This window comes from Oncorhynchus mykiss, chromosome 16 (assembly GCF_057628025.1).
Source record: "Oncorhynchus mykiss isolate SJ-2025 chromosome 16, ASM5762802v1, whole genome shotgun sequence".
Taxonomy (NCBI): domain Eukaryota; kingdom Metazoa; phylum Chordata; class Actinopteri; order Salmoniformes; family Salmonidae; genus Oncorhynchus; species Oncorhynchus mykiss.
The window spans coordinates 43,248,217-43,267,823 of NC_143037.1; the positions used below are offsets into that span (position 1 = coordinate 43,248,217).

Here is a 19,607-nt window from a genome sequence, read left to right on the forward strand (position 1 = left end):
AGTGTAGTGTTGTGTTGTGTAACTAAAGGGGAACCACTTGCATGCTCTTCTCTAAGGCACTCCTCCTCTCCTCATTGTCGGCTGCGGCTGATGATTGGCTGGAGGTGTCGTCCGTCAACACTGAGCCGTTGTCATCTGGATAGACATTGGTGGGTTCCTGGTGAAACAGAGGGGACAGGGCATATGGTTATGATATGGCATTTTGGCATTTATGGCATTTTTAATATAGCGGGAGAGGACAAGGGGCAAGGGAAAGATCAAACTGAGGGATGGAGAGGCGATGAAACGGGGGGGGGGGGTGAGAAAGTGAGGCAAAGAGACAGAAAGGCAAAGTGAGGGAGAGAGGGAGGGGAAATTGAGGGTGACGAGAGAGAGAGGCAAAGTGAGAGCGGGGGAGAGAGAGAGAGAGAGAGGGAGAGAGAGAGAGAGAGAGGGAGAGAGAGAGAGAGAGAGAGGCAAGGTGAGAGACTGAGGGAGAGAGGATAATGATGCCGGTTGCCAAGGTGACCAGGGAGGGAGAGCAGCCAGACACTAGGGACAGTGACAGAATGATAAGGGGATCTGATTGTCACCAAGAATAGTGTATGGTGTGGTGAAGTCACCATGAAAGAGAAAGACAGAGGGAGAGAAAGAAAGAACAGGGTCGGTAGAGAATTATTGGGCCTGTAAAGGAGTGTGGTGTACAGAATGTCTTGTGCATAGAATTACATATAATTTCATTGGATCTCTGTGGTGTTAGCATAGCACCCAATTAGGGCTGGGCGATATAGCCAAGATATCATATCACTGTATTTTCAAAATGTTTATGTTTTTTATCATTCTGAATGATAAAGTTCTAAATATGCTTTATGGGTTGTGTGTGACACTAGCGTGGCAACAAATGATTTGTCAGTGGTTTTAATGGGCTTTCTTCTTGATTTAAACTGTTCGGCCAAACTTCAACCAAACATAGTAGGAACACAAAACTGACAGTAAAGTCCTGTAGTACATGGGAATCAAAATCCTCTTCTGTAGCCTCTAACTCTAGTACTATACCAATGGTTGCTATTTCCAAAATGATTTGTTCAATTCCAGCGTTCACTTCCATCATTTTATCAAGTTATTCAAATCCTGCACTCATTTGAATGATCATTTAAACACTTGCTCACGTTCCTTTTTTACCTTAGTATGTCCCTATGTCCTTGCAATAAAATTGTTGGCAGAATCATTTTCTCTTCTTTGACTGCATTTTTGTCTTCAATTGCAGTTCTTACTTTCACCACTTGTAGTCCATGAGCCAGACTCCCAAATTTGGGCCATCAAGATCAGTAACATCGCGCCGATAGAGATGGCAGCTTCGCTTCTTGTCCTTAGGAAACTGTGCAGTATTTTGTTTTTTTATGTATTATTTCTTACATTGTTAGCCCAGAAAACCTTAAGTGTCATTACATACAACCGCAAAGAACTTTTGGATATCAGAGAGTCTTCAACTTACCAGCACAACCAGCATTACGACCAGGTATACAACTTTCCCAAAGCGGATCCTTTGTCTGCACAGGGCATTTGAACTGATTCCAGAGGCCGGCCCAAAACAACACTGCCGGAGGAGAGGGTGTCGAAGCGGTCTTCTAGTGAGTCTTCGGATGCCCGCACACCAAACACCCGCTTCGGAGTATATTACTCGCTAATGTCCAGTCCCTAGTTAACAAAGTCGATGAAATCAGGGCAAGAGTTGCTTTCCAAAGAGATGTCCGGGATTTTAACACTCTCTGTTTCACGGAAACATGGCTAGCTTGGGACATGCTGTCGGAGTCGGTACAGCCAACAGGATTTTCAGTGCATCGCGCCGACAGGAATAAACATCTCTGCGGTAAGAAGAAGGGCGGGGGTGTATGTTTCATGATTGACTCATGGTGTAATTGTAACAACATACAGGAACTCAAGTCCTTTTGTTCACCTGACCTAGAATTCCTCACAATCAAATGCCGACTGTATTATCTCCCAAGAGAACTCTCCTTGTTTATTGTCACAGCCGTGTATATCCCCTGGCAAGTGATACCAAGATGACCATCAAGGAACTTCACTGGACTTTATGCAAACTGGAAACCATATATCCTGAGGCTACATTTATTGTAGCTGGGGATTTTAACAAAGCTAATTTGAGAACAAGGCTACCTAAATTCTATCAGCATATCAATTGCAGTACACGAGCGAGTAACATTGTTTCTCTAACTTCCGCGATGCACACAAGCCCTCCCTTGCCCTCCTAATGGCAAATCTGACCATGACTCCATCTTGTTGCTCCCCTCCTATAGGCAGAAACTAAAACAGGAAGCGCCCGTACTTAGGTCTATCCAACGCTGGTCTGACCAATTGGATTCCACGCTTTAAGATTGCTTCGATCACGTGGACCGGGATATGTTCCGGGTAGCCTCAGAGAACAACATTGACGTATATACGCTGACTCGGTGAGTGAGTTTATAAGGAAGTGTATAGGAGATGTTGTACCCACTGTGACTATTAAAACCTTCCCTAACCAGAAACTGTGGATTGATGGCAGCATTTGGGCAAAACTGAAAGCACTTACCACTGCATTTAATCGTGGCAAGGCAACTGGGAATATGAAAGAAAGAGTGGGATGAAAGGGATGAAAGAAAGAGTGATAACACAGAGATAGTGGTGGGAAAAGTACCCAATTGTCGTACTTGAGTAACAGTAAACATATCTTGACTCAAGTAAAAGTGAAAGTCACCCAGTAAAATCCTACTTTAGTAAAGGTGTTAAAGTATGTGGTTTTAAATATATTTAAGTATCAAAAGTAAATGTAATTTCTAAAATGTCAAGTAAAAGAGTAAATCATTTCAAATCCCTTTTATCAAGCAAACAAGACGGCACGATTTTCTTGTTTTTTTAAATTCAAGGATATCTAGGGGCGCACTCCAGCACTCAGATATTATTTACAAACAAAGCATTTGTGTTTACCGAGTCCGCCAGATCAGACGAAGTAGGGATAACCAGGCGTCTTCTCTTTAAGTGCGTGAATTAGACCAGACAGTACTGAACATTGTGTCATCATACACTTGATGACATCCACACCCAATCAATTCAGGAAGAGTGGGACATAGTAAACAAACATGTCGCAGCGATCTAATCAATGGAGTTGGTGAGGTAAACATGAGTGCCTTTTCACAGGCTACTTTCCCGGAACTTAGAAACATTCCCTTGGAGATTCTTGAACATTGAAGCAGTGTCTCTACACTCTACAGAAATGCTTGTGTGATCAGTAAGATACGCTGTCATGCTTGTGTGAGAAATAAGCACCTCTTTGTTCATTGCCCACGGTCTTCTGCTTACAATAGCACCGAATGCGTGTTTGTCAACCTTCTGAAGACTTACACACACGGACTCCCCTGTTTAAATGGTCCGCAAACCACTCCTTTTCTTGTGCAAGTCTCCCTTCTTAGTTGAGCAATGTCGTTCAGCATTCATCAGCTTTCATTCTGCCTTACTCATTCGCTCGTGACTGAGTAAACCCTCGGTTTGTCCACACTTCTAGGCCTCCATGTTCCGGCCGTGCCCATCTTCCCTTGACTTTGACCCACAGTACACAACTAATCAAACACCTGCATCCTAAATGCACTCTACAGACTCTATTCAGACCCTTTACTCAGTACTTTGTTGAAGCACCTTTGGCACCGATTACAGCATAGTCTTCTCAGATATGACGCTACACGCTTGGTACACCTGTATTTGGGGAGTTTGTTCCATTCTTCTCTGCAGATCCTCTCAAGCTCTGTCAGGTTGGATGGGGAGTGTTGCTACACAGCTATTTTCAGGTCTCTCCAGAAATGTTAGAGCAGGCTCTGGCTGGGACACTAAAGGACATTCAAAGACTCCCGAAGCCACTCCTGCATTGTCTTGGCTGTGTGCTTAGGGTCGTTGTCCTGTTAGAAGGTGAACCTTTGCCCCAGTCTGAGGTCCTGAATGCTCTGGAGCAGGTTTTCATCAAGGATCTCTCTGTACTTCGCTCCGTTCATCTTTCCCTCGGTCCTAGTCTCCCAGTCCCTGCCGCTGAAAAAAAAACACAGCATGATGCTGCCACCACCATGCTTCACCGTAGGGATGGTTCCAGGTTTCCTCCAGATGTGATGCTTGGCATCAAGGCCAAAGAGTTCAATCTTGGTTTCATCCGACCAGAGAATCTTGTTTCTCATGGCCTGAGAGTATTTAGGTGCCTTTGGCAAACTCCAAGCGGGCTGTCGAGCCTTTTACTGAGGAGTGGCTTTCGTCTGGACCCTCTGCCACAAAGGCCTGATTGTGCGTAGCCGTAGCGCTTAAAATTGTCTGTCCTCGGTTGCAACACTCACTACCGAGCTCCAAACTGTCTCTGGAAGCAATGCCAGCACAATAATTGTTTGTCGGGAGCCTCATGAAATGGGTTTCCATGGCCGAGCAGCCGTACACAAGCCTAAGATCACCATGTGCAAGGCCAAACTTCGGCTGGAGTGGTGTAAAGCTTGCCGCCATTGACTCTGGAGCAGTGGAAACACGTTCTCTGGAATGATTTTTCACGCTTAATCATCTGGCAGTCCAACGGACAAATCTGTGTTTGGCGGATGCCATGAGAGCGCTACCTGCCTGAATGCATAGTGGCAACTGTAAAGTTTGGTGGAGGAGGAATAATGGTTTGGGGCTGTTTTTCATGGTTTGGTTTAGGCCCCTCAGTTCCAGTGAAGGCAAATCTTAACACTACAACTTTGTGGCAACAGTTTGGGGAAGGCCCTTTCCTGTTTCAGCACGACAATGCCCCGGTGCACAAAGCGAGGTCCATACAGAAATGGTTTGTTGAGATCAGTTTTGTAGAACTTGACTCGCCTGCATAGAGCCCTGACGTCAACCCCATCGAACACCTTTGGGCTGAATTGGAACACTGACTGTGAGCCAGTCCCCACAGCAATGTTCCAACATCTAGTGGAAAGACATCTAGTGGAAGCTGTTATAGCAACAAAGGGGTTTTATAATGCCCATGATTTTGGAATGAGACGTTCGATGAGCAGGTGTCCACATACTTTTGAACATGCAGTTTATGTGGTAGTAGAGTAGTGGCCTGAGGGCACACAGTTAATGTGTTGTGAAAAGTGTTATGAAATGTAATGTCATGTAATATTTGAAATGGTATATAACTGCCTTAATGTTGCTGGACACTGGGAAGAGTAATGGGGATCCTTAATAAATACTTAATAAAAAACGAATCCCTCTGACTCCTCTGCCGGTCTCCCTGATGGATGGAGGCTACTTTCTCTAGTTCACCACCGCCCCTGCCCTCTGGCCTGGTTCAGCCTGTTCAGCCGCTATTTGTTCAAATGTTTACTCCCGGCCAGACTCCTCGGCATAGCGACAGTATATATTCACCTGTGGCCTTTTATTTCCCATCAACTTCTGGAAATGTGACCTTTTACTTAAGATGTAGTGTACACAGTGGGTGTGTGTGTGTGTCGGCCTGGCCGCCCGTGTGTGTGTCCTAGCTTTCCTGCCCTGTTAGGAATCCTCCAGCCCTAGCTCTACCCTGGCTGACAGGACGCTCCCTGACTGGCCGATCCTGATCCTTACCAGATGTCCTCTGCTCTGGCGGAAGCCCACAGGAAAGAACTCTCTCTTTCTCGCATCCTCTATTTTTACTCCTCTATTTTTGCTTTCCAAAAGTTCAACGGAAGCCGATATCACGGCGGATGTGGTTCCTACAGGGAGACCATGCCTTCGTGAGGTGGAGGTAGTGTGTGCGCGTTAGCGTGCGGTGCGGGCGTGCCAGTTGTTTATGCTTGTGGGCGTGCACGGTGCTAAAATTCTATTCTAAGAACTATCCAAACTCTTTTTTCTTCTTCTGCCTTTTCCTACTTGAAGGAGAAACTCGAAATCTCTCAAAGTGCATCCAGACAGTACAGTCCAGACAAAAGTTGATCTCTCCTGAAGAGAGGAAGGAAATACCATTGGATGACTAGAGCAAGCGGAGCTATAACTCTTGGTACATTATAGTAATTTCACTACCGTTCCTTGGTTAACAGTACTACATTTTTTGACTGTTTGACTGAAGTCAGTCTAGGAATTTTCCGTTGACCATCAAATAATAAACAATTGATCAAACCGGGCCTCTGTCGGAATGTTAGGTCAGATTAGCAGTATCCTGAATGAAGAGGGAGAGGGAGAGCAGGAAATAGGGTAAGCACTAAGCAGAATGTACTGTATCTGGGATAAAGAGAAAGGGAAGTTACTAGAATGTGTGTAAGAGTGAATGAGAATAAGATGTTGGCAGAATGAAAGTCTAATCTTTTATCTCCTGTGGGTGGTCAGAAGACAAAAACAGAGAGAGAGAGAGAGAGAGAGAGAGAGAGAGAGAACGCAGAATGACAGAAGCCGTGACCCCGAGATGACTGACCTACATACATTAATCCGCCTCTTCCTTTCTCTCTATTTTTCTTATTCTCTCTCACACTCTCTCCTGTCCCCCCCCTTCTGTCTCACTCTCTCCCTATCCTTCGCTCACTCCCATGTCTCTCTTTCTCCCTGTCCCTCTCTCTCCACCTTGTCCCTGACAGGACAGACAGAACCAGTGATCTCCTTTCCTTCTCTCCCCTGTCTCTGTCTGTGTGTAATCCTGACACCAGAGCCTTATGACTGACTGTTATTATGACTGAGTTCTTATTCCCACAGCCAGAACTGGAGGGGAATAACACACTTAGCAGGCTGATGGGGTGGTCTGGTGCACCTGCGTTATGTTTAGTAGGGCACACTGTAACAAAACGTTTTGCAACGGAATACGAAGATCTGTGTTCTTATTGGACAAGTTCAGATATACAGTGGCAAGAAAAAGTATTTGAACCCTTTGGAATTACCTGGATTTCTGCTTAAATTGGTCGTACAATTGGATCTGATCTTCATCTTAGTCACAACAATAGACAAACACAGTCTGCTTAAACTAATAACACACAAACAATTCTACGTTTTCATGTCTTTATTGAACATACTGTGTAAATATATACATAAATAAGTATGTGAAACCTTGGATTTAATAACAGGTTGACCCTCCTTTGGAAGCAACAACCTCAGCCAAATGTTTTCTGTAGTTGCGGATCAGACCTGCACAACGGTCAGGAGGAATTTTGACCATTTACAAAACTGTTTCATTTCAGCAATATTCTTGTGATGTCTGGTGTGAACCACTCTCTTGAGGTCATGCCACAGCATCTCAATTGGGTTGAGGTCAGGACTGGGCCACTCCAGAAGGCATATTTTCTTCTGTAGAAGCTTGTTGATTTACTTCTGTGTTTTGGGTCATTGTCCTGTTGCATCACCCAACTTCTGTTGTCCTTCAATTGGTGGACAGATGTTTATTTTTTACATGTTTTATTGAACCTTTATTTAACTAGGCAAGTCAGTCAAGAACAATTATCTGATTTACAATGACGGCCTACCCCGGCCAAACCCAGACAAAGCTGGGCCAATTATGGGCCGCCCTATGGGACTTCCAATCATGGCCGGATGTGATACAGCCTGGATTCAAACCAGGGACTGCAGTGATGTCTCTAGCACTGAGATGCAGTGCCTTAGTCTGCTGCGCCACTCAGGAGCCTTACATTCTCCTGCAAAAAGTATTGATAAACTTGGGAATTCATTTTTCCATCGATGATAGCAAGCTGTCCAGGCCCTGAGGCAGCAAAGCAGACCCAAACCATGATGCTCCCTCCACCATACTTTACAGTTGGGATGAGGTTTTGATGTTGCTGTCCTGTCTTTTTATCTCCACACATAGTGTTGTGTCTTCATTACAAACAACACAACTGTAGCTTCATTTGTCCACAGAATATTTTGCCAGAAGCGCTGTGGAACATCCAGGTGCTCTTTTGCAAACTTCAGACGTGCAGCAATGTTTTTTTGGGACAGCTGTGGCTTCTTCCGTGGTGTCCTCCCATGAACACCATTCTTGTTTAGCGTTTTACGTATCGTAGACTCGTCAACAGAGATGTGAGCATGTTCCAGAGATTTCTGTAAGTCTTTAGCTGACACTCTAGGATTCTTCTTAACCTCATTGAGCATTCTGCGCTGTGCTCCTTCAGTCATCTTTGCAGGACGGCCACTCTTAGGGAGAGTAACAACAGTGCTGAAATTTCTCCATTTATAGACAATTTGTCTTTTAGAGATACTTTTGTAACCCTTTCCAGCTTTATGCAAGGCAACAGTTCTTAATCTTAGGTCTTCTGAGATCTCTTTTGTTCGAGGCATGATTCACATCAGGCAATGCTTCTTGTGAATAGCAAACTCACATTTTGTGAGTGTTTAATATAGGGCAGGGCAACTCTAACCAACATCTCCAATCTCATTTTAATGATTGGACTTCAGGTTAGTTGACTCCTGACTCCAATTAGCTTTTGGAGAAGTCATCAGCCTAGGGCTTCACATATTTTTTCCAACCTACACTGTGAATGTTTAAATTATGTATTCAATATAGACAAGAAAAATACAATCATTTGGTGTGTTGTTAGTTTAAGTACACTGTGTTTGTCTATTGTTGTGACTTAGATGAAGGTCAGATCAAATTTGATGAACAATTTACTCAGAAATCGAGGTAATTCCAACGGGTTCACATACTTTTTCTTGCCACTGTAGCTCCCTTGTTCACTGAGTTTTAAAAGCTTTGTCAAAACCGGTAAGATTCCAGTTAGTCATGTCTCTCTTACGTATACCTGACACAGTATCCACTATCTTTAACTTGGCCCCCTTACCAACCGTCTCGGTTCAAATACCATCTATCCCATTTGCTGTTGCCGTTCACACATCATTCCCAGTGTTTGATGTGTAAATGAAAGAGCACAGCCATCGTCTAGACTCTGCCGTTCCCGGGAACACGGCATCTTCCGTCCTTTTTCTCCTCCGTGCCGTTTCCTCTTCATCTGGAGGCATGTTCTTTGCAGCTGAATGCGAAGCGTCCACCACACGGAACCCTAACAAGGGTGTGCGTCCTGAATGGCACCCTGTTCCCTACATATTAGTGCACTACTTTTGACCAGAGACCTGTATGGGCCCGTTTGGGGGGGGGGGGGGGACTTCCTTTCATATCCAGGTCTGTCTCGGGGGCTATCGCCTCCCTGTCTGGGTTTTCCCCAGAGAAAATCATGACTATCTCCCCTAACCCTACACACTGAGCAGCAACAGCCAATACCATCGATGGATGACCAATTCATTTCTTCATCAGTTCATTACAATTTATTGTGTTTTCTCAGGTTGGATACGTTGACTGAGTATGTGCTCTCTGACCCTGTTGATTAGATAGATTGCATGACCGTAGCTACCTTGTTAAGCCTCCTAGACCTAAGGCATTTGCTCGGGTGGGCTAAGACAAGTTGTCAGGTCTCAGGCAAAGATTGTCAACAAGCAAACATGATTCCCCACACCACTTCTGTTACACGGGGCTGTAGGTGTGAACTTAGAGTGTGTGTGCGTGCGTGCGTGTGTGTGTGCGCGCGCGCACGCGTGTTGACTCACATGTGTGTAGGCCAGTGAAGTACAGCCTTGTAGCGAGTCAGACAGGTAGCTGGGAGAGTTTAGGGTTGCCGGGGAGAGATCCTCAGGACTGGCCAAATTATACCTGCACTCCTACAACACACACACACACGCACACCGCATGAGCACACACATACACACGCAGCTAGACAGAAGGAACATCGTTACTCAACATAACACAGCAAAATCACTCAACACATCGACGTGAGTCAGTGTTTACGCTGTGACTGGGTCAGAAACGTCCCCAGAGGTGAAAGGGCAGGGTGCTGTTGATGCGTAACGAGCAGCATCACCCCTGCCATAGCTATCCCACTGTCCACCGTGTGTTTACAACGCAGCAGTCATTCATAGTCTTCCTAGGCGAGGCATTGTACTGTCAATAGGCTGTGGTCAGGGAAGGTAAGTAGAGATAAAACATACTGTTTATCTATGGGGAAGCTGGCACCGCTATATATTTACACGGGAAGAGTTGTAGATCTGTGTTTGACAGGCAGCTGTACTAAACAATCATTTGTCTATTTGCTCTTGAGCCTGTTCATAAGCCTATGCTATCTTGTGATATGATATATGTATATTTAGCTACTGTATGTCGAACACTGTGGCAATTTTACAGAGAATACGGATGAGTTTACTCTTGAGGAGGCACATTTCAAATCTGTCACTTGCCATTGTCCATATATGACATATGTACATACCTGTATGTGTCACAGGAGGTTGGTGGCATCTCAATTGGGGAGGACAGGCTCGCGGTAACGGCTGGAGCGGAGTTGGTGGAATGATGTCAAATACATCGAACACACGGCTTGATGCCGTTCCATTTCCTCCGCTCCAGACATTATTATGAGCTGCCCTCCCCTCAGCAGCCTCCACCGGTATGTATGTATGTAGGTCTATGTACCCTAGTCTACACTGTATCCTGAACACTGGTGTTTAGCAACGCCTCTCCACTCACCATCTCTGTGTGTGTGATGGGTAGTACAGTGGTGAGGTGGTCCTCTGATCCCAGGGGGCTGGCCAGCCCCAGCCCTCCCAGGCCCAGGCCCAGGCCATGACTGTGGCGTGGGGGTGGAATAGGCGGAGGGGGCTTGCTTCCCCCATCCAACTTCCTGTCCTGCCGCTCCCCCTTGGCGCTGGTGGTGATGTTGACGGCCCCGGCGCTCAGCTTGCGGACGGGATTGGTCAGCCACCTCTTCAGGGTGCTGACGGAACGCCGCGAGCCCGGGGAGTTGGGGGCGGAGCTAATGGACGCCGTCAGGGTCGGGGGCAGGGACGCCACGGAGGTGGAGATGCTACCCTCGCTGCCCGCCGCTGAGTATGAGTCTGGAGAGAGACAGAAAGGAGGGAAAGAGAGAGAGACATTTAAAGGACAGTGGGAGGAAGAATTGAATAGATACTTAATTGTCAATTTTTTTTAAACGGAAACTGAATGATTTTCCACCACAATATCCAACCTCATACTCAAACAACCACACACAAGTCTAGGTCCAAGAGGCTTCTGAACAGCTTCTACCCCCAAGCCATAAGACTCCTGAACAGCTAATCAAATGGCTACCCAGACTATTTGCATTGTCCCCCTCTCTTTTACACTGCTGCTACTCTCTGTTTATTATCTATGCATCGTCACTTTAACTCTACTTACATGTACATATTACCTCAATTACCTTGACTAACCTACACCCCCGCACATTGACTCTGTACCGGTACCCCCTGTATATAGCCTCCACATTGACTCTGTACCGGTACCCCCTGTATATAGCCTCCACACTGACTCTGTACCGGTACCCCCTGTATATAGCCTCCACACTGACTCTGTACCGGTACCCCCTGTATATAGCCTCTCTACTGCTGTTCTTAAATGTATTTTTATTTTTTATTTTTTACTTATCTATCTTTTTTTTTAAATTTAACTGCATTGTTGGTTAGGGGCTTGTAAGTAAGCATTTCACTGTAAGTCTACACCTGTTGTATATCGGGCCATGTGAAAAATCTTATTTGATTTGATTTTGACACGGTTGGAAGCAGCACAGGATCAGCTGGAGAGAAGTGGCATCAGAGCAGTTGGAGGGAGAGAGAAAGACAGAGATGGAGGGGGGCAAAGGTTACATAACCGGTCAAGAGAAGTCAGGGCTCGTGAATGAATGATATGCTCTCTAAGTCAACCACTGGGATTTCTCAGGTCTCCATATTGATGGATGGGAGTTTAACTAAGGCAAAGGGCAGCAGCAGACACACATATGCAGGGACAGATGTTGAACCACCGCTAACCACAACAAAATCAATAGAAGACAGAGACGGGAGTCAAAGTTTGGAGGGATAAATCCAGCTAGCTAAGTACTGGATAACCATAGAGCTAGATAACCATAGAGCTAGATAACCATAGAGCTGGATAACCATAGAGCTGGATGACCATAGAGCTGGATGACCATAGAGCTAGATAACCATAGAGCTGGATGACCATAGAGCTAGATAACCACAGATCTGGATAACCATAGAGCTGGATGACCATAGAGCTAGATAACCATAGAGCTGGATGACCATAGAGCTAGATAACCATAGAGCTGGATGACCATAGAGCTAGATAACCACAGATCTGGATAACCATAGAGCTGGATGACCAGCATCCCCTCTCTCAACAGTAACCTTCCCCTCTCTCCGCTCCCTCAACAGTAACCTTCCCCTCTCTCCCCCTCCCTCAACAGTAACCTTCCCCTCTCTCCCCCTCCCTCAATAGTAACCTTCCCCTCTCTCCCCCTCCCTCAACAGTAACCATGCCCTCTCTCCCCCTCCCTCAACAGTAACCTTCCCTTCCCTCCCCCTCCCTCAACAGTAACCATCCCCTCTCTCCCCCTCCCTCAACAGTAACCATCCCCTCTCTCCCCCTCCCTCAACAGTAACCTTCCCCTCTCCCCCTCCCTCAACAGTAACCATCCCCTCTCTCCCCCTCCCTCAACAGTAACCGTCCCCTCTCTCCCCCTCCCTCAACAGTAACCGTCCCCTCTCTCCCCCTCCCTCAACAGTAACCTTCCCCTCTCTCAACAGTAACCGTCCCCTCTCTCACCCTCCTTCAACAGTAACTGTCCCCTCTCTCCCCCTCCCTCAACAGTAACCGTCCCCTCTCTCCCCCTCCTTCAACAGTAACTGTCCCCTCTCTCCCCCTCCCTCAACAGTAACCGTCCCCTCTCTCCCCCTTCTTCAACAGTAACCTTCCCCTCTCTCAACAGTAACCGTCCCCTCTCTCACCCTCCTTCAACAGTAACTGTCCCCTCTCTCCCCCTCCCTCAACAGTAACCGTCCCCTCTCTCCCCCTCCTTCAACAGTAACTGTCCCCTCTCTCCCCCTCCCTCAACAGTAACCGTCCCCTCTCTCCCCCTTCTTCAACAGTAACCTTCCCCTCTCTCAACAGTAACCGTCCCCTCTCTCACCCTCCCTCAACAGTAACTGTCCCCTCTCTCCCCCTCCTTCAACAGTAACCGTCCCCTCTCTCCCCCTCCTTCAACAGTAACTGTCCCCTCTCTCCCCCTCCCTCAACAGTAACCTTCCCTTCCCTCCCCCTCCCTCAACAGTAACCATCCCCTCTCTCCCCCTCCCTCAACAGTAACCGTCCCCTCTCTCACCCTCCCTCAACAGTAACTGTCCCCTCTCTCCCCCTCCTTCAACAGTAACCGTCCCCTCTCTCCCCCTCCTTCAACAGTAACTGTCCCCTCTCTCCCCCTCCCTCAACAGTAACCATGCCCTCTCTCCCCCTCCCTCAACAGTAACCTTCCCTTCCCTCCCCCTCCCTCAACAGTAACCATCCCCTCTCTCCCCCTCCCTCAACAGTAACCATCCCCTCTCTCCCCCTCCCTCAACAGTAACCTTCCCCTCTCCCCCTCCCTCAACAGTAACCATCCCCTCTCTCCCCCTCCCTCAACAGTAACCGTCCCCTCTCTCCCCCTCCCTCAACAGTAACCGTCCCCTCTCTCCCCCTCCCTCAACAGTAACCTTCCCCTCTCTCAACAGTAACCGTCCCCTCTCTCACCCTCCTTCAACAGTAACTGTCCCCTCTCTCCCCCTCCCTCAACAGTAACCGTCCCCTCTCTCCCCCTCCTTCAACAGTAACTGTCCCCTCTCTCCCCCTCCCTCAACAGTAACCGTCCCCTCTCTCCCCCTTCTTCAACAGTAACCTTCCCCTCTCTCAACAGTAACCGTCCCCTCTCTCACCCTCCTTCAACAGTAACTGTCCCCTCTCTCCCCCTCCCTCAACAGTAACCGTCCCCTCTCTCCCCCTCCTTCAACAGTAACTGTCCCCTCTCTCCCCCTCCCTCAACAGTAACCGTCCCCTCTCTCCCCCTTCTTCAACAGTAACCTTCCCCTCTCTCAACAGTAACCGTCCCCTCTCTCACCCTCCCTCAACAGTAACTGTCCCCTCTCTCCCCCTCCTTCAACAGTAACCGTCCCCTCTCTCCCCCTTCTTCAACAGTAACTGTCCCCTCTCTCCCCCTCCCTCAACAGTAACCTTCCCTTCCCTCCCCCTCCCTCAACAGTAACCATCCCCTCTCTCCCCCTCCCTCAACAGTAACCTTCCCCTCTCCCCCTCCCTCAACAGTAACCGTCCCCTCTCTCCCCCTTCTTCAACAGTAACCTTCCCCTCTCTCAACAGTAACCGTCCCCTCTCTCACCCTCCCTCAACAGTAACTGTCCCCTCTCTCCCCCTCCTTCAACAGTAACCGTCCCCTCTCTCCCCCTTCTTCAACAGTAACCCCCCCTCAATACATTTTTTTTTAAAACACATGTCCATCCTAGACAGGATTTTCTGTTCTTCAGTGATGTGGGACATGGGAAGCGCGAGGGGGGGGTTCTCTTTAATCCTATGGACCGGAAGATCTTTGTCTGGTTATAGCTTTGCTTTTTGTCTTATCCCCTTCCCCTTTTCCTATCCTTCTCCATTCCTCAGGCCTCAGCCTGGGATAGTCTTTCCTGTGAGATGTGTGGCTGCCATCTTTTGGTTACATCATCGATTTTTGATCTCTTATCTCCTTCCCCCGTCCCGCCATCCCCAAGTCTTCCTTTCCGGTAAGATGTGTTGATGTGTGGCTGTGGTCTTTCATCTATGGTGAGGCCCTAAATGACCCTCTCTTCCCATCCATCTCCCTGACCCCTGACCTCTAACCACTGACCCTCTACTGTCACGTTGACTACAGACGGGGAATGACAATGGCCCTGGAAATGTGTGAACTGGCTGTTATGTGAAGGTGGAAGTGGTTTGACCTCTTTTGCCTGATTCTTCATGACAGAGAGAGAGAGAGATTATCTCACTATCGTAGTCTGGTTTGCATACATTAGTCTTGTGTAAAGCTTTTTCAGTGTGACTCAATTTGTAAGTGTTTCTACATCAAAGCTAGTTGCCTCTGTAAATCCACAGTCCTTCTCAGTGTGTGTGAAATTATTATAATTCTTCACTCTTCGTTCAGGCTAAATTAAATATCTCGGTCCACACACAAAGAACCCAGTATGCCAGCTTCAGTACAATGAGCCATGTGACATGTTCCCTTCAATTCTCTTTTGTCCGTTGTAAAAAGTATCTTCTGAGATCAAAATAAAAGAAGAACATTGTTTATAAATCATATTCTCCATGTAAATTTTTCCTGTTAGATAACCATAGACAAATTATGTCAATTTTACAATTATCTTCCTCCTCCTCCTCCCGACAGGGCTATTGCCTTGCTAATAGTTACAATGATCCATTAAAAACAAGAGAGACTTCAGCACATTCAATGCTTCCCTGCAGTGTGGCCATCTATCTACTGACTGTCACTTCTCTTCGATCTAACATTGTTTCTTGTCTTCCTCACAGTTTGACTGAGGAGAACAGATTTGGTCCTCTGTCTTTGTTCAACATATCGGGGCCCTAGAATAGATGCTTTACAGATGGCAAGTATGTGAGCTTTTTCATTACACACACACGCACACACGCACACACCCATGAAAGAGTGGGGGAGGTGAATGGAGGACAAAAAGAAGGGAAGAGAGGAAGAGAGAAACAGAGGGGGTACAAAGAAGGGCGAGTTTTAGTCCGGAGGGAGTGGAGCATACATGATGATACACCAAACACACACACACGGACACGGACACACACACACACACACACACACACACACACACACACACACACACACACACACACACACACACACACACACACACACACACACTCTCTCTCTCTCTTTTACACACATATAAACACACACACACACACACATAAACACACACTCTTTTACACACACACACACACACATAAACACACACACACACACACACACACACACACACACACACACACACACACACACACACACACACACACAGGCAAGGGTTCTCAATTGGTTTAGCTAACCTCCTTGGGCGGAAAGGAAATGTGGAAACCAAATTTGGACTCTCCTCCACTCGTGCATCATCAGACAAATGACGTCTAGACAGGTGGAATCCCAACATAAATGTGTAAAGTGATAAGAAGAAACGTAGCCGCGGGGCATTCAGTAGGAAGAGACGTCATCAAACTGCCCACTCAAGAAACAATTTCAAACTGTAACCAGTGCCTGGAACCTCTTTCAGGTTGTCAGTCAACCTATCCAGGTATTTGCTTCAACACCTGCATTGCTTGCTGTTTGGGGTTTTAGGCTGGGTTTCTGTACAGCACTTTGAGATATCAGCGGATGTACGAAGGGCTATATAATTAAATTTGATTTGATTTGATTTATTTACAAACAGCACAGGAATTAAATTATCAACACGTACAGTATTGATCACGTCTTTACTAATGCTTCAGAAATGTGCTTTAAAGCAGTATCCAAATCCATAGCATGTAGTAATCACAATATAATAACCATATCTAGAAAAAACTCATTTACGAATTCTGGGCCTAATATAGTGTTTAAGAGGTCATACAATAAGTTTTGTAGTGATTCATATGTTGATGATGTAAAGATTATTTGCTGGCTTATGGTGTGTAATAAGGAGCAACCAGACGCTGCACTTGTTATGGTGAGTGAATGAGGACCCAAAAGCGAACTAACTTAAACAGAGCTTCTTCAATAACCAAACATAGGTAGGCTCAGATAGACCGGCAGATTCCGACAGGACAGGACAAGGTTACAGCAAACATGACGATAGTCTGGCTCAGGCATGAAACACAACAAACAAGAATCCGACAAGGACAGGAACAGAAACAGAGAGAGATATAGGGACCTAATCAGAGGGAAAAAGGGAACAGGTGGGAAACGGGGTGAATGGGTAGTTAGAGGAGACAAGGAACAGCTGGGGGAAAGCGGGGGAGAAAAGGTAACCTAACAACGACCAGCAGAGGGAGACAGGGTGAAGGGAAAGGACAGAGACAAGACACAACATGACAGTACATGACAGTACCCCCCCACTCACCGAGCACCTCCTGGCGCACTCGAGGAGGAAACCTGGCGGCAACGGAGGAAATCCTCGATCAGCGCACGGTCCAGCACGTCCCGAGAGGGAACCCAACTCCTCTCCTCAGGATCGTACCCCTCCCAATCTACGAGGTACTGGTGACCACGGCCCCGAGGACGCATGTCCAAAATTCTACGGACCCTGTAGATGGGTGCGCCCTCGACAAGGATGGGGGGGGGGGGGGGAGACGAGCGGGGGCGCGAAGGACGGGCTTGATGCAGGAGACATGGAAGACCGGGTGGACGCGACGAAGGTATCGCGGAAGAAGAAGTCGAACTGCGACAGGATTAATGACCCGAGAAATACGGAACGGACCAATGAACCGCGGGGTCAACTTGCGAGAAGCCGTCTTAAGGGGAAGGTTCTGAGTGGAGAGCCAAACTCTCTGACCGCGACAATATCTAGGACTCTTAGTTCTACGCTTATTAGCAGCCCTCACAGTCTGCGTCCTATAACGGCAAAGTGCAGACCTGACCCTCTTCCAGGTGCGCTCGCAACGTTGGACAAAAGCCTGAGCGGAGGGGACGCTGGACTCGGCGAACTGAGATGAGAACAGCGGAGGCTGGTACCCGAGGCTACTCTGAAAAGGAGATAGCCCGGTCGCAGACGAAGGAAGCGAGTTGTGGGCGTATTCTGCCCAGGGGAGCTGTTCTGACCAAGACGCAGGGTTACGAAAAGAAAGACTGCGTAAGATGCGACCAATAGTCTGATTGGCCCGTTCTGCTTGACCGTTAGACTGGGGGTGAAAGCCGGAAGAGAGACTGACGGAAGCCCCAATCAAACGGCAAAACTCCCTCCAAAATTGAGACGTGAATTGCGGACCTCTGTCCGAAACGACGTCTGACGGAAGGCCATGAATTCTGAAAACATTCTCGATGATGATTTGTGCCGTCTCTTTAGCAGAAGGAAGCTTAGCAAGGGGAATGAAATGAGCCGCCTTAGAGAACCTATCGACAACCGTAAGAATAACAGTCCTCCCCGCTGACGAAGGCAGTCCGGTGACAAAATCTAAGGCGATGTGAGACCACGGTCGAGAGGGAATAGGAAGCGGCCTGAGACGGCCGGCAGGAGGAGAGTTACCGGACTTAGTCTGCGCGCAGACCGAACAAGCAGCCACGAAACGACGCGTGTCATGCTCCCGGGTGGGCCACCAAAAACGCTGGCGAATGGAAGCAAGCGTACCCCGAACGCCAGGGTGGCCGGCTAACTTGGCAGAGTGAGCCCACTGAAGAACGGCCAGACGAGTAGGAACGGGAACGAAAAGAAGGTTCCTAGGACAAGCGCGCGGCGACGGAGTGTGAGTGAGCGCTTGTTTTACCTGCCTCTCAATTCCCCAGACAGTCAACCCGACAACACGCCCCTCAGGGAGAATCCCCTCGGGGTCAGTGGAGGCTACTGAAGAACTGAAGAGACGAGACAAAGCATCAGGCTTGGTGTTCTTAGAGCCCGGACGATAAGAAATCACGAACTCGAAACGAGCGAAAAACAGCGCCCAACGCGCCTGACGCGCATTAAGTCGTTTGGCAGAACGGATGTACTCAAGGTTCCTATGGTCAGTCCAAACGACAAAAGGAACGGTTGCCCCCTCCAACCACTGTCGCCATTCGCCTAGGGCTAACCGGATGGCGAGCAGTTCGCGGTTACCCACATCATAGTTACGTTCCGACGGCGACAGGCGATGAGAAAAATATGCGCATGGGTGGACCTTGTCGTCAGAGAGGGAGCGCTGAGAAAGGATGGCTCCCACGCCCACCTCTGACGCGTCAACCTCGACAACGAACTGTCTAGAGACGTCAGGTGTAACAAGGATAGGAGCGGATGTAAAACGATTCTTGAGGAGATCAAAAGCTCCCTGGGCGGAAACGGACCACTTAAAGCACGTCTTGACAGAAGTAAGGGCTGTGAGAGGAGCTGCCACCTGACCGAAATTACGGATGAAACGACGATAGAAGTTCGCGAAGCCGAGAAAGCGCTGCAGCTCGACGCGTGACTTAGGGACGGGCCAATCAATGACAGCTTGGACCTTAGCGGGATCCATCTTAATGCCTTCAGCGGAAATAACAGAACCGAGAAATGTGACGGAGGAGGCATGAAAAGTGCACTTCTCAGCCTTCACAAAAAGACAATTCTCTAAAAGGCGCTGGAGGACACGTCGAACGTGCTGAACATGAATCTGGAGTGACGGTGAAAAAATCAGGATATCGTCAAGGTAAACGAAAACAAAGATGTTCAGCATGTCTCTCAGGACATCATTGACTAATGCCTGAAAGACAGCTGGAGCGTTAGCGAGGCCGAAAGGAAGAACCCGGTATTCAAAGTGCCCTAACGGAGTGTTAAACGCCGTCTTCCACTCGTCCCCCTCCCTGATGCGCACGAGATGGTAAGCGTTACGAAGGTCCAACTTAGTGAAAAACCTGGCTCCCTGCAGGATCTCGAAGGCTGAAGACATAAGAGGAAGCGGATAACGATTCTTCACTGTTATGTCATTCAGCCCTCGATAATCTATGCAGGGGCGCAGAGACCCGTCCTTCTTCTTGACAAAAAAAAACCCCGCTCCGGCGGGAGAGGAGGAGGGGACTATGGTACCGGCGTCAAGAGCTACAGACAAATAATCTTCG

General features: G+C 47.8%; 1 protein-coding gene across 9 annotated transcripts in view; it reads right to left on the bottom strand.

Annotated features, from left to right (window-relative positions):
- The window catches only part of arhgef25a (Rho guanine nucleotide exchange factor 25a), a 147,466-nt gene that overhangs the window by 37,085 nt on the left and 90,774 nt on the right, over window positions 1–19,607 (bottom strand). For 5 of the 9 annotated variants that reach the window (XM_036946875.2, XM_036946874.2, XM_090202775.1 and 2 more), the window contains 3 exons: window positions 10,487–10,854; window positions 9,517–9,627; window positions 42–157 (listed from right to left, as the gene is read on the bottom strand). In XM_036946875.2, the coding sequence (XP_036802770.2) occupies window positions 42–157; window positions 9,517–9,627; window positions 10,487–10,854 (595 nt within the window). The remainder of the gene's footprint in view (window positions 1–41; window positions 158–9,516; window positions 9,628–10,486; window positions 10,855–19,607) is intronic. The other 4 variants (XM_090202774.1, XM_036946876.2, XM_090202777.1 and 1 more) reach the window with 1 other exon arrangement.